At 43.6% G+C, this 15809-nt stretch overlaps 1 protein-coding gene across 1 annotated transcript; it reads left to right on the top strand.

Moving 5' to 3' along the window:
- The first annotated feature begins 13287 nt into the window (after nt 1-13287).
- Nucleotides 13288-15758, top strand: LOC136505867 (ras-related protein RABA2a-like). Its single transcript, XM_066501030.1, has 2 exons — nt 13288-13824; nt 15101-15758. Exons 1-2 carry the CDS (start codon nt 13657-13659, stop codon nt 15593-15595), a joined length of 663 nt encoding a protein of 220 aa, XP_066357127.1. The 5' UTR covers nt 13288-13656; the 3' UTR covers nt 15596-15758.
- The last annotated feature ends 51 nt before the right edge of the window (nt 15759-15809 follow it).

Raw genomic sequence — 15809 nt, 5'->3', positions numbered from 1 at the left:
AAAGAATAACCAGATCAAAGCTCCAAAAGACACCAGACTACATGGTCTTTCTTGTAAAGATATGAATCATCAGATGGCCATTCTGCACATATCTGGAAAGCATAACCAGACCACAAGCTCCAAAAGACACCCTCTTATTAGAAATCAGCATTAAGATCACCAGTGCTTGTTCTCTGCATAATAAAAGAACAAAATATTAAACTCTTTGTGCATATCTGGACATGAAAAATCATCACTTAGAAATATTACCATTAATAGTTGAGAGAAAGAATTGATAGTCAAGTATGGTTCAGACGTCCCTTCATTGGGCCATGAAGTGCTAGGAGGAATATCATGTACTTCTGTAGTTTTATGCCAATTCTGTAGTTCCTGTGCCTTTCAACCAAATCACTTGAGGGAGTAATATTCACTGGGAACTGTGACTGCCTCCACATTATTAGTGCAACCAGTAATTTCTTCTTCAACTTGCTTGCTAAGAATGTAAGTGTATTGTGTACTAACAAGGTGCACCCTGGATGGCTGGCAGCTCTATGTTCTAAATTCAGAAATTTGCGGGTCATATTTTTGTATCGAAGCATTTCTTCTAATCTTGGATTCTCTATTATGTCTCGGCCATGGCTGTCCTGTATTGTTCCGCTACGTGCCTCACGTGTCCATCGCTTCAATACATATTGTGTGGGTAGAGATTTGATATTCATCAAATTAAGGACCTTTAGAGCATGTGCACACAATATTCCAATTCTGCTAAACTGTCCACAACTGCATGTACTGTTTTTTTTCTCTAAAGGATCACCAATAACTTTATACTCCTTCTCCAATGTAAAAGTTCCATCAAGACTCCCAAATGACACAAGATATCCACTGTTGCCTTCTAATGCCGTGGTGCATGCTGCCATGGACCTTTCGTATTCACCTTGAAAAGCTTCGATTATTATCTGAATAACAAAGAACTCTATCAGATCTCATGGGCAAAAAGGAATAGCCATGGTGTATCACACCTTTTCTCTTCCATCTTGAATATTCAGATTTAGTTTTGATGCATGCAACAGTTTCCCTCAATCTTCCATCTCAAACATGCAGATTTTCCCTTGAATCAAACCCAAAACAATCGGATGAGTTATTAGGGAAGACAAAAGCAACCAGATCAGAGGACGCTGGGAACCTGATCAGAGTACGCTGGAACCTGAGCACGCACACGCACCTGATCGAGCACGCAGGGTGACACGAGACGATCGCCGGCAGCTGAGCACGCAGGACGACGAGACGATCGCCGCCACCTGAGCACGAAGGACGACGAGACGATCGCCTTACCCTTGCGGCTCGCGCCAAAAAAACATGAATAGTTGTCGTAACCTCACGCCAAAAACAACGAACGCTGTGCCAAAAAAACAAAAAAAACGAGCCTCACAACTCGCTGTTCGGCAAAACAGGCCATCTCTTCATGGGCCGAGGCCCAGCTAGCTGGAAGCGTGGCTGGTCTCCCGCGTGTGGCCGTTGGATGGGAGTGGACGGTTTGATTTTCGTGACTGCGGCCATACGTCGGTGGTAGTGAAGTCAGGCGATCTGATTCCGCCTTCGAGGGGTCGAGGGGAAGGAAAGGAAAGGAAAGGGGAGTGGCCAAGTGAAAAAGATGACGCGACGCCATTTGGTGGGGCCCGCGTGTGCGCGCGCGCGCGACAGAGCGAGATCACGACGTGGAGAAGGACTGGTCTGTTCTGAACGCATCGCATGGCATCACTGATGTTGTATGTGTACCGTGTATAGATATTTATGTGTGTTGGATAGTTCTAACTTTTACACAATATCTTTGAGCATGTATACAATCCGAGAAACTAAGAAGTCATAGTAAAGTTTTTTCTCATATAACCATTTAAGTTACATTCTGTCTAAGTCTTCAGGAAAGTTGTCAAAACATTCGTTTGCATGGCTCTTAAGAATATCCCCTAAAAATTCCATCTTCAGTGAATTTGATAGCTGTGCATGGTAGATATAATAAGTTAAGTTATTAATTTTGTATGTAGTGTAAGGAATATAGTTAGAGAATATATGCTTACAGTGTTGATCGGTGGCAATCTTACACCATCCCATGACTTCATAAAATTGTATACAAGGAAGCCTCCTAATTTCCTGGAGACGGGCATTTGTTTGATTTATTGTACATAAATCAAATAACTATTTTGTGATAATAAGAAAGATGAAACATATTATAGGTGATTACCAGTCTTTATGTTTTGGAACTTTTGTAACACATGCAGGGGATATTCGCTTCGAGTAATAAATATTGTCGTCCCACTTAGAATTTATTAGTTTCATAGCGAGACTGAACCTTTTAGCAATAGTGTGAAATATAGCTATATATGGCATGATTTAATCATAACCCTTGTAACATACATCATCTGGGAGTGGATCCATAATGTGCACAGTTTCTTGATGATCAAGTTCCTCCCTGATGAAGGTTGCATCCACAGCTTGCTCCTCAACTATTTCTTTTTGGCCTCCAGCCCCCTGTAGGTCAGTTATTCAAATAGCAATATGAAGACATCAAACAAGTTTAAATACAAGTTCTCAATGGACACGAGTTCTATCTTTGCAGTTTCATAATGGTATATGCTGAAGTTACATATCCTTACCAAAATAGTATAATGCCCATGTTAACGCCACGACTTTATCTTGGGGATATACATGAAAACAACCAAACAATGATTTTTTTCCATAGTTCAACTTTTACACAGTTGTATTTGAGCATGTATACAATCCGGGAAACACTTTTCATAAGAAGGCATAATAAAGTTATTTGTCGCATTAACCATCTAAGTTACATTCTGTCTAATTCCTTAAACATGACTTGGAAATTGAAGTGCGCTCGCTCAACTTTGGCATTTTAGGCATCAAGTTAATGGCAAAGTCAGTGTTGACCTCTGAGGAAATTGAAGCGTGCTCGACAACCCTTAGTGGCCCCTCCATTGCGCCTGAAAATAATAAATTTTAGGTGAATATGCACAGTGAATAAAATGGTTTACCAACATGCCCAAAAATATATAAAAAAATCAAGCACCTGCCTAGCAATATATATTTATATGAGGACTGATAAAATGGTTTGAGTATACCCACCGTTAATCACCAGTTTAGGATATCTTTATAAACAATATTCTTGGTGCTCTTCCCTGTAGGATCCAATTTCTCTTTTGGTTTAGCCAAAATTCTTGTTGTTGATCTTGACACTCCCCTTGATAAACCAACATAGAGTTGTCCATGCGAGAACACGGGTTCTGGAAGGTAGATCCCAACATTAGGGATGGTTTGTCCCTGCGATTTATTTATCGTCATGGCAAAACTTAACCGTACTGGGAATTGTTTTCTCTTAAACTTGAAAGGAAGAGAAATATCATCCGAGGGAGATAATGGGAGCCTTGGTATGAAAACCCTTTTCTGCGCATGCTGTCCACCAACGATCTCGGCTTCAATTGTATTGTATTGCAATGCTCTTATCATAAGCCTTGTTCCATTGCATAATCCGTTGTTAGGATCTAGGTTGCGGAGAAGAATCATAGGACAATTGATTTTTAGCTTCAGCTCATGCAGAGGGAGGCCATTTGGAGTTATTGAGTTCAAAAAATCAATAGGGAAGTGATTCTGAGGATTGTCAACAATAGTGTCGAAGCTGTGCTAAACCTTTTCCTCACCTGGAAACCTCTCAATCATCATTGCGTTCAATCTATCAACATGTTCATTTTTTGTCGATAGAATGGCACGGGAGCTCATATAGACGGCTGATGTTGCATGTTCTACAAGTGACGAGAAAACATCTTGAATGAGTTTGTTGACAGCCACCTCCGTGTCAGTAAAACCAATCACGATGTCATCAGGGAGGCGAATATAATCATCTCCAATCGTTTCCTTAGTTCCATTTCCAATTCATAGCAGGTAATTTAAAAACCAAGGGTCAGACTGCGCCCTCATATTACGTGACAATCTTATCTTCCTTATTTTCTCCTATAAATAGGATCTTTGCAATGTTGCCTCAGTTACCTGTGCTCTTGTCCCACATGTGACTACAGTCTCTACCAAATACCATGACCTTTCCTCCAAATAGCAAACCACATTCCATAATATCCTGTAGGGACCTATCAAGTGTCTCGACGCATTGATGCTTGGTCATGGCAACTTCATCCCAAATAATCAAATATGCCCTACGAAGCAACTCTGTAGTGCCACTTTGCTTCGTAAAGCTGCACATGCTGTTGTCCCCAATTTTAATTGGAATTTTAAACCTTGAGTGTGCAGTGCGTCCCCCAGGCAATATCGATGTTGCTATACCAGATGTGGCTATTGCAATGGCTATTAATCTTTTGGACCGAACTTTAGCAAGGAGGGCCTTATATAGGAATGCCTTGCCCGTGCCTCCAGGACCATCTACGAAAAAAACTTGGCTCTTATTAGCACGGACATGCTGAAGGATTTCATCAAACCCTTCACGTTGTTCCTTGTTAAGAGATTCATAAATATCTAAGTGTTCTTGGTCTATAGAGACGTTCCGTTCCTCTCTAACCTCTTTCATCATGTCATTGGAGTTTTGACCCTCATCGCAAATAGGTGGCAAACCATAATTTCTGATATCCTTCCCCATTGAGTGAACCATATCTCGTATGTCTCTGAGCGCCATTTGCCCCACCGCAGACGTGTTGTTGTTGTCCCATCTGAAGTCTTCACCGAGAGCATCCTTATGCTTGTCCCATAGTCCAAGTATGTTAGTGGCCTCAAAGAAGACAAGAATTGTAGCAAACAACCTTCGCAAGGCACACGACATCTGAAAAGTGGTGGCCTCAGTCAAACAGTCGTCGATTGATTTGTTCGTCTCGATAAGCCTTCTTTTCTCGCATGCTTCCCTAAAAGTGGAGTAGGTGACACCCGCCACTGTTCTCAAATCCTCATATGATGTTGCACCTCTCACATGATTTAGTAGAACTCTTAAGAAGTATCTCTCCCCTTCAGCAAGGTTTGCATAGACAATCCGTCCTATCTGTCCTGACTTTTGTTTCCTTATTTGCCACACTTTTTCCCTTTGATCCAACAGTAGTGTTTTGGGAATTCTCTATATAATATTTTTCTTGTTGTCCTATCTTCGTGGTTTTTACTGAAATACTCGGTAAGTGTGGTCCTATTAGAACCTGGGCGATTGACAACATCCTCAAGGTTTTTCTCCTCATTGTATGTCATAGATTGCATATTAGGCAAATGTAGTTGGAGCTGCAATATAGCAGGATAGACTCCAAACATTGGGAAACCGAATATCCTATGCACAACTTTTGGTGGAGATATGTATCTAGCATTCATGTACTGCCGTATCTCATTGATGACACCATCATCTCTATCATGTTGATCTTCATTTACCGAGAATGATGCTTGGTCATGGCCTTTATATATGTACTTAAATATATACTTCACTGCTTTAATGCTCGAGCATGCTTCAACATTTATGTGACAGTTGTATCTCATGAGTAGACCAGGGTTGTAGGGCACCACCCACCTGTTATCTAACTCTGCTCTCCTAATCTCTACTCGACGTCCATCATCCCTTCTCCTATATGTTGGATATGAGTCATTTCCTTGTTGGGTTGCCTCACAGAACTATCGAGGATAGTGAAAGCGGCACTCTCCATCCACCATGCACGCATAATTTTTGTTTAGCACGCCACATGGTCCATGCAAACATATGACTGATAACCAGATCATGCAACTCTGGGTATCTATCCTTGTTTGGTATCTCTGCTAAAATTACTCGATCATATGCATCTATGGTTGTCAACTTACTCCCTGACTTCATGATCAACAAGAAATGCTCATGTGGTAGCCCCCTTTTTTGGAACTCGGTAACATGAACATATGCTGCAACATCACCAAAATACTTTCTCTTGATCAGAAGATCTTTTAGATCTCTCAACTTTGCCCTGTACACTATTGCAACCAATTCTGGCCAATCTTGTGGTTCCTGCCCAGGTTCGAGATTACTTGTTATATCTTCTTAGTAGGGATTGCATGTCATGGTGATGAAGTAATTAGGCCTTCCAAAACATTGCACAATAGCCATAGCATTAAGGAACCTTTGCTGCATGTCTCGATCGCATCCTGGGAATGATCTTGGCAGCACAATTCTCTTGCCAACCTTAGAACCCCGGGTCTCTCCAGCAGAGATAACATCAACCAGTCCCTAAAATACAATTAAGTATGTACGACATTAGAAAAATACAGTAATAGGGTTGCAAAGTTCATAAACAAATAAATAAAATAATTTGAGTGGTTACCTAGTATAGCTCTGCCCGTATAAGCTTTTGGTTCTTGGGATTAGAGTACCAATCTAGCCTCATGGACTCGATCTTTATATACATATCTACAGCCCATTGCTGGAAAAGACGTCCTCCAAATAATAAAATGTTAAAAAGTCCCCGTCTAACTTGCATCTTGAAGCAATAATATTCTCGTCACATATCTTGAAGATTGTGCTACATCAGCAACTCTACTTAGCCAGTCACCTTCTTATAGGTCATTGTTGCCTTCTTCTGCCTGATTTTTGTTATAATTATCAGCTGCAACATATATAAAAAAATGTCAGATCTCTATTTTAATATATACTTACACCATAGTAGGAATATTATAGCAGAAATTATTCTACAATATAATTATTTCATAGGAGTATTATAGCACAAATAATACCTTGATAAGCACCAGTAGTGCCCTCATCCCTGTAATTAACATTAGTAGAAGCCGGGGTTATAGATGGTTGAGTGACTAGATCATCACTGTACGGCATAAACTTGTTCCATCATGTTTCCCCTCATGGTATAGAGGATAAGCTAATGGGTCATAACAACCATGGTATGCTCAGATATATTGCGGACGACAATCCGTCCTTCCATATACAACCACACTCCTATCAAAACATCTCTGTGGATCGTTCCCCTCCACCTCCATCTAGACAGCAGCAACTTGGGCTGTCGTTGGGGCACTGTACCTTCTCTGGTCAGGCGTGACATTTGTATTGAGTTCAATCTGGTAGTCATCCAAGTTTGGAAAAGTACCATTTCTCCTAAAAGTATGAACATATGGGTTATCCTGCAAAATTGTAAGGATATTTTGGATGAGGTTGATATCAAGATCAGGGGACCTTTTGACTCTATGTGACAAGGCCTCATCTTCTATATCATAAAAGTAGAGCTACAGATGCCAAGGGCCATGGCCACCTGGCACCAGGTGATCTAGACGATGGTACAACCCGTCATGAACTCGAAATGTATAAATACCGGTCCCAACTGGAGTGTTATATCTGCGGTCAAGGGTAAGCCCTAGGCTTGCGAAATGCGAGTTGAGATATCATATATGTTGCTTGAAATAGTTTGCATCATCATGCACTTGACTTGTAAACAACCTTTTTAGCTCTGCAGGAACCTCCGGTATATGTATTTTTATTTTTCCTTGTCTACAACAAAACCCGGGTGGCTCATACTGAAACCTCATCGCACCACAGTAATGGCAGTCAGGGATATTTCTCAACCTATGTCTTTGTGGCAAGTTCTGGTAGATGAATTCATATGGATCATCCGTCACACTATGTGCAGTCGCACCCTCTACAAGCACGCGATATGACTCATAATCATGACCTGTGTGCGAGACATTATAGTAATCAAAATGACGTATATATCCTTCATGTAAAGACATATATTATTTTACTATATAATAGAGATAAATATTATGGTTCATGTAAAGACGTATATAATCACTCAAGAAATCAGAGATGACATATAGATGTCATTGTGGTACCTCGCGTATGTCGATTAATGGTTCCATCATCATCGTATAAGTCTTCGTTGTGCAATCCATGACTGGCGTCCATGCCAGCTTCGTCACTGTCTTCTCCATTATGTGTTGGTTCGATAGTTCAGGGTCGAATTCATCCCCCTTGCTGTTGCCACTTACATGGTTGCCACGCAGCTGATGCAAATGAAATTTTGCATAGATATATAATATTATATAATATATATAAGCACAATAAAAAATATATGATGATGGTTTTATTTTGTTAACAGAGAAAAAATCAAGGATGTGGTTGATGTGCTGACCCGCCTCGCCGAAAGTAGGTAATGGTCGAGAAAGAACCGTACGTGGGCCTCTACGCCCTGGCACATAATTATCATTTCTGTGTAGCCAATCTGTGGGCTCTGTTGTCTCATCATTTTCCACTATAGTCGATAATCCAGTTCCAAAATTTGCGTCTTCACATATGAATGGAGGTTCATGATATATCAGGCGGTGGACGAAATGCATAGGGACGAAATGCATAGGTTGTAGATATTTCTCACCTGCTGGTGAGGATGCCGGCCCTATTTGAGCCACAACAGCTGCTGTGCTAATATTTTGCAATTTAGCCTTCTTCCGTGCTCGGTATTGACATTGGTACTCCTGGTGTATCCTTTTACTCTCTTCCCTTTGTTCGTCGGTCATCTCAGCTCTTCGTTTCTGTTGTTGCGCGTTCTTTTCATCCATCTTATCGCTAGCTATGTCTGCAGGTCTCGTTTGTGGGGCCATGCATTATTATATTATAGTAGAGATTAAAATAAACTTATTTTGACTCAATAAACTTACCGTTGGCCACAGATAGTGCACTGCCTGATGATGTGGTCGTGGTGCCAATGCCGATGTGGCCATGATTCCCATGTGCATCTGGTGGGATATTTTCCTTATCCAATATAATTGGCGTGATTTGGTCCATCTTAGAGTAATTAGTGCCTGCATATATTTTTGTCAGTTGTACAAAATTTGGTTTTATATTATATAGAAATAAAGAAAGTTACTAATACTTAATTATAAACTCTGAAGTAGTGCACCGCCGGATGATGTGGTCATTGTGCCAATGCCAACATGTATATCATTCATGTGTGTATCTGGTGGGATATTTTTCTTGTCCAATATAATTAGCGTGATTTGGTCCATCTCAGAGTAATCAATATCTGCATATATTTATTTTTGTCAGTTGTACAAAAGTTGGTTTCATTATATAGAAATAAAGAAAGTATCAAAGAGATTAAGTACCCATGGGTGTTGTTGTGGGCATTGTTTCAGTCAAAGCACAGGAAGTGCTACTATTTTGGGATGTAGCCTTTTTTCGTGCTCGGTAGTCACACATGTATTCACGTTTTTTCCTCTTCATCTCTTCTATTTGTTCGCTGGACATCTCAGCTCGATGAATCCGCTGCTGCATGTTTCTTTCTTCCCTCTTCTGCGAGGCGTCATCTAAAATGGGCGTTTGGATGTATATAGGAAATCAGAAAGACACCCCAAAAGTGCAGTATACATACATACTGAAAGCATACCTGCGATGTTGGTGATATCGCTTAGCGCATCGCGTGTATCTCCGGGCGTAGACATTGTGAAGTACCAGCGATGATCTTCAGCCGGCAGTAGCGGCGGGCAGTAGGGTTTCCTCACGATAGCGGTCTGTGATAGCAGTGGCAAATAATATGTATCATGTAATGGTGGATGATCTGCGCCTCGTACAGATAGCCAAAGCTAGTATCTAGTATCATGTAATCTCTAGTACCCGTGAATAATATGCATCTAGTATTTTTTAATTAAGTATACCAGATGAAGATGATAAGAATAGTTACGGTGCTTTATGTAATCTCTGTTTTTTTCTAAAGATGCTATTGCAAATTTCAGTGACTAATATTCATGGGATATCTAAGAGATTTGCACTTATAATTAAGTACCGGCAATGTCGCTGACGGTGACAAGGATCGCGCCGTCACGGGCGCCCACTGCCGTCCACTCGACGGTGACAAGTATTGCTACGGTGTCCCGAACTGAGCGTTAGCTTGCTTGCTGCACCCTACGTGTGAGCCACACCCACACCCACAGCTGATGCATGATGCGCGTGTCGCTAGCCCTAGGAGGCTAGGAGAGATTGGGAGACAAAAATAGAAACATGAGTAAACAAACAGCCTAAATGAAGATTTTGAGACGTACTGCAGAGGACTCAGTGACTCACGTGTGCTCCTGCAGTGCTTCTCGTCGTCCAGCGCCTGCCGCGGTGCCGCCGCTATGCGTATGTACGAAGCACAACACAGCAGGGATATGAAGGGGCGCAGGCCGACCGTAGGGGAAAATACAAAGCTCGCACTCGCACGCGTGAAGGTCGTGGGCGATCGGCGCGGCTTCGTCCTCCCCTCGGTGGCTTCCTCCGCAGCTCGTTCGCGAAGGGCGTGGTCACGGGCGATCTGGACGCCGATAGCAGGCACCACGACTTCCTCATGGCCTCTACGAAGGGTGTGGGCACGGGCGATCGGGGCGATCGGGACACTAACAGCAGGCACCATGGCTTCCTCCTCGCCTCCGCGAAGGGCGATCGGAAGGTTTCCGCTGTGGCGGCCAGGAAGGTTTCTAACATCGGTTTTTTTCGCGATCGAAAGGTTTCCGCGGTGGCGGCTAGGTTTTTGTTTTGGTCATGATGATTGGTTTCGATGGAGCGTTGAATGGCGGACACCGCGTTGAAGTGCGAGCAGGGTACGGGGGTGAGAATGCGGGGTGAGAAGCCTGGCATCCCACATCTAATTGTAGCCATCGGATTTGGTTAAGGTGTTTGATTAACCCTTGATTTTAATGGTGCTGAATTCGTGTGTGTATTTTTCTAGGTGCGCAATGGTTGGAGGCTCCCAGCGGGGGATGTTTTCATGGGGGACCTAGTATACTTTCGACTGGTCCATTATAGTAGAGATGGACAATATCATGCGCCCTGGATGGTTTAAGCTAAACGAGATAAAACACAAACGAACTCCTTTTGTAAGACACGCATGCAAGCCAATTTCTATAGGCGCTTTGATCATCGCATGTGCCATTCTTTATCTTCCAATACACCCATTCTAGCCTACGGACACAGGCATCAGACCGATCCCGTATCACACACCAACAGCTAGTACTAGGTCGCTCAGGCTGCCACGGACCAAAAAACGCAACGAGGATCACACTTGTTGAAAAACCTAGAGGTTCACGAGCAAACCACCGAAGGGTAACCAACGTGCTTATATGACGAAGAACCAAACCACCAAAGGGTAACCAACGTGCTTACATGACGAAGAACCAACGTGCTTACGTGATGAAGAACCGCTAGTTTCCAGACAAACTAGCAAAGAAACCGTCAAAGCTCTCGTCCGAGAAGGACCACGTGGGGGCAAGGACGTCGCCGGGTTGCCCTAGGTCGGCCAACAAGCCTAGAGCGCCATCTTTGGTCATTGGATCAAGCGATGAACAACAATATGGGATTGGAATATAGGACATAAAGGAGCTGTAGATGTAAAAGACGATGGGATCGTTGGATACCCCAATCGGCCATGTACCCCCTATTTTATAGGGAGTAGGGGTGGCCTTATCTCATTAGAAAACCAATGTGGCACTATTGTTCCGTCGCTTTATAGAATTTTCCTTATTAGGTCAAAACCGGCATGGTGCCTCTGAAAATTGGCATGGGCTCAAATTAAATGCCAACATGTTTATTTTGGTAGGACTCCGGCCTCCCCTCAAACAATTATGTCTAAGCTCATTTAGAGAAATAGTTTTTTATATGGAGCTGAGATCCTTTTTAAAAAGCATTTGTCAACAATAACTTATTTTATTCCATGGAATGTATAGAAGAGGTACGGTCAAATGTCAATTTGTAGTATGATTGTTTGGAGTGAACAAAATTTAATGGTGCAGAAATAAAATCTAAACGATAAATAATGGTTCCTTTTGAAGTAGAGCAATGTTTACAAAAGTGATTATGACATAGCATTTAACCATACCTCCAAACATACATGATCATGAATTTACGATGATCTATAAAGAAAGATTGGCTTTGCAATGTCTTCATCGAATTTATCCATAAACCAATCAGTGCAATAGTTTAGTTATGTCAAAGAATACAGTAAGTTATAATAAGATAAAAAAGGTGGACCAGCCCACCCTCCTTCCAATATGCATAACCTCGAAAGAAAATAAAAACAAAACTAAGCAATAACAACTAAGGTCATAGGCGCAAGAGATGATGGAGTGACATGGGACGCGGTAAAACCAGATGTATATTTTCTTACCGGATTATATGGGGATTTTAGTTGATGTAGACCTAAAGAGACCATTATAATATGTTATATTATAGAATCCAATAGTAAAAAAAAGAAGGAAAAATTGGTAAATCGATGTATATTTTTTAAGTCAGCTGAAAAGTTAGAAGCACGTACGTTGGGTCTCTCCAGTCTCTCCATCGTTTCTAATATCTCGTTCTTGAAAATCAAATATAATATTACAAAGCACACACATAGGAAAAAACTAAACGAAACACATTCATTCCAGCTCCACACACATAGTTTTACCGATAGAACAACACTTGGATGCTATACTTGCTTTCTAAAAACTCAAGTTGTTATGTTCCACCACTCAGATATGTGGCTCTTTGCTTTCTCACAGCACGTAAGCGAAGGATGCTGACATCTTACATCTGGAAAGGCTAGGTGTTGACGTCGTCCCCTGTCGTCGACCTTGGAGCTGTGGCGCCGCGATCGCACTCCTTGTCAACATAGACATATCACCTAAGCGCGAAGTCACACGACCCACTCAAACCAGAAAGACGTCGACGCGGAGGATGACGGCGCCATCCTCCTCATGGACATACGACTTGAGCTCGCCGGAGAGGAAGTTCAAGGTGTAGTAGGCTAGTAGTTACGTGGAGGGCTGGGCACCGTTGTGACCGGAGAACCAAGAAAACCTACAGGAGAAGTCGCCCTCACAACGTATCTTTCGACACGTGTTGATTGATTTTTCCTAAGGACGTCTCTGGCAAGGCTCCTGTCCAAGCGGCTCCGGCTCCTGTGCGTTATTATGCTACACTGTGACACTAGCAAAACATCTCTGGTTTATTCCGTTTTTGCGTATCAAACCGAAGGAGACAAGTCCAAGCGGCTCCGGCTCCTGTGCGTTATTATGCTACACTGTGGCACTAGCAAAACATCTCTGGTTTATTCCGTTTTTGCGTATCAAACCGACGGAGACAACAGAGCTGCGTCTATCGAGCTCCTTTGGTTTGTGCTATAGTGCGCTACATTGTCGGAGGCGCTGAGAGTGCAGCCAAACGGGCCCTAAGAGAGAAAAGATTAGGATAAAAAGTTATTGGAGATAGTTTTTATACTATACTAAAATATATTAAGATTATATAAGTGGATTTTGGAAAATATGAAAGATAGGCTAAGCAATTGAATTAAGACACCGCGTGTACACGGGCGGGGTAGTAGTTGACCATGGATGGAGCAGGCAGGAGAGACATGTTCGCGGGCCGAGGGAGTGATGGGAAGCGGGGATCAGACTCGGATTGACGGGTGAGGTCTGAGGTCACCTCCTTTTCCTTGCCGCAACCGCAACACAACAGGAGCAGACAGCAGAGTGGGTGGGGTGGGATCCAGTGCAGTCCAGCCAGCCGCCTAGGCGGCTTCTCCGCTCGGTCAGGTAGCCAGGTAGAGGTAGGCCTCACATCACATCACATCACAGCACAGGTCCCCTCCTCTCTGACGGAGATCGGAGGAAGAAGAAGAGGAAGTGCGAGAGAGCAAGGGGGGAGGAAGCGGGCGTGGAAGGAGAGGAATGGCTGGGCGGCGCGCGGAGGAGGAGTACGACTACCTGTTCAAGGTGGTGCTGATCGGGGACTCGGGCGTCGGCAAGTCCAACCTCCTCTCCCGCTTCACCCGCAACGAGTTCTGCCTCGAGTCCAAGTCCACCATCGGCGTCGAGTTCGCCACACGAACACTCAATGTCAGTCACTCGTTCAATCCCCTCTTCCCCCCTATTGTTCTACTACTAATGTGCTGCATCAGATATTCAGATCAGATCTCCGATGATCCTCTCCTCTCTATACACCAGATCCAGCCTCCCTCCATTCTTGTTAAAGGTCCTGTTTTTTTTTTAACAATTTATCGACCAATTAGTATCTCTATTACTAAACTGGCTGCTTCCTTGCCTGTAATTCGTTCGTTCGTCTATTCCATCACACTGTCAGCTACCTAGCTTGCTGGATGCTGGATCTGCGCGCGCTACCTTCCAATTAATGACCCATTCTTCTCAGTTCTCACCATCCATCCATTCCGTAGCTACCTGAGCTCAACACTCAGTTGATACATACATACATACATACATCAATCAAACAAATTAAAAGGCAAACAATTGGGCAAGCTAAAAAAAGTTACTGTCTTTCCTGCTAAGCAAAGCAAAGGCAAAGCAACAACGAGTGGCCTCGATTGAATTCAAGTCGCACTGCACATGGGATGGGTGGTAGCAGATCCGCACGTGAGTCGTCTCCAGCTCAGCTCCGCCTCCGCCGGTGCCGCATGCCACGCCGCACGCGCTCAGCTCATCCCATTGTTGCATTATGTGCATGATGGATGATGATTCATGTCAGTATCATATAGTCATCGTCAACCAGCACCACCACTAGTGGGGTACACTGTTTTACTTGTGGATAAACGTTAGCTTCAACATAACCAGTGTCGCTGTCATCTCCGTAAGCAAGTGGCAACTGTGATCTGTGCTGTGCCCCTAGTGCAGAGTTAGCTAACTACCCTCCTGCCCAACTACCCTCCATGCCCACCAGCCATAGAATGAGTATGGGCAGGTGCCTACCAGACTGAGCTCAGCTGTTTTATCTTGCTTGCTTGTTGTGTTGCCAGAGACTGGAAGACTTCCTGCTGTAAGCATCAGCAAGCTGCTCATTGTGGAAACTACAACTCTTGTACAGCGACATTCTCAGTTAACCATACCTGTTCAACTGCGAATTTTGCCTTCAGCTGCAGCCTCCAGATCAAGACCCTTTTCGAATTAAGGGCGCATTCTGCATTTTTCAGACAGTTGCCAGTTAGTGGACCTGATATAACTAACCTAATCTGCTTCCCTGTTGTTCCTAAAAAAGTTCTGTATATATCTAATTTTGCCTGTCTTGCTCTCTATCGCAGTATTTTCTGTCGATGTGTAAGCAGTCCAACTACAGACACTAATCCTCCAGTCCCTCACCTGTGCTGACTTGATAATATTGTAGGTTGAGGGCAAGATCATCAAGGCGCAGATCTGGGACACGGCAGGCCAAGAGAGGTACCGAGCAATCACAAGCGCCTACTACCGTGGGGCGCTTGGCGCGGTCCTGGTCTACGATGTGAGCAAGCCCACCACCTTCGAGAACATCAGTCGGTGGCTCAAGGAGCTACGCGACCACGCCGACTCCAACATCAGAATCATGCTCGTCGGCAACAAGACCGACCTGAGGCACCTCCGGGCTGTCGCCACTGATGACGCACAGAGCTTCGCCGAGGCAGAAGGTCTATCCTACATTGAGACGTCCGCGCTGGAGGCAACCAACGTGGAGGAGGCATTCCAGCTGATCCTGGGCGACATTTACCGGGCCATCAGCAAGAAGCCTGTGGCCTCAGATGAAGCCGGCCAGGGCGCTGCTGGAGGCGTCAAGGAAGGTAAGACCATCAATGTGGCGACGGGTGGTGATGCCGCTGCTGAGAAGAAGCAATGCTGCTCAGCTTAGAACCCATGGTGATCTCGTTCAGTGGCGTATGTATTGTTGTGATGGTTGTTTTTTCTTTTCTTTCAGTCCAAAGTTTGTTGATTCATTTTGTCAGATAGTACCTTCGTTGGACCTCATGTTCACATATATTCTCTATAGCAAGCAGTTATATATGATTATACCATCACCAAGTCAATTGTCTTCTAGTACCAACAAGCCTACAGATATTCTCTAA

The sequence above is a fragment of the Miscanthus floridulus genome, chromosome 1 (assembly GCF_019320115.1).
Source record: "Miscanthus floridulus cultivar M001 chromosome 1, ASM1932011v1, whole genome shotgun sequence".
NCBI lineage: Eukaryota > Viridiplantae > Streptophyta > Magnoliopsida > Poales > Poaceae > Miscanthus > Miscanthus floridulus.
The sequence above is the reverse complement of the archived record's forward strand: the minus strand, read 5'-3'. Positions and strand labels throughout refer to the sequence as shown.

Coding starts and splice junctions, on each gene's coding strand:
- LOC136505867 (XM_066501030.1), top strand. CDS start 13,657: ATGGCTGGGCGGCGCGCGGAGGAGGAGTACGACTACCTGTTCAAGGTG. Junction 13,825..15,100: donor TCGCCACACGAACACTCAAT/GTCAGTCACTCG, acceptor ATAATATTGTAG/GTTGAGGGCAAGATCATCAA.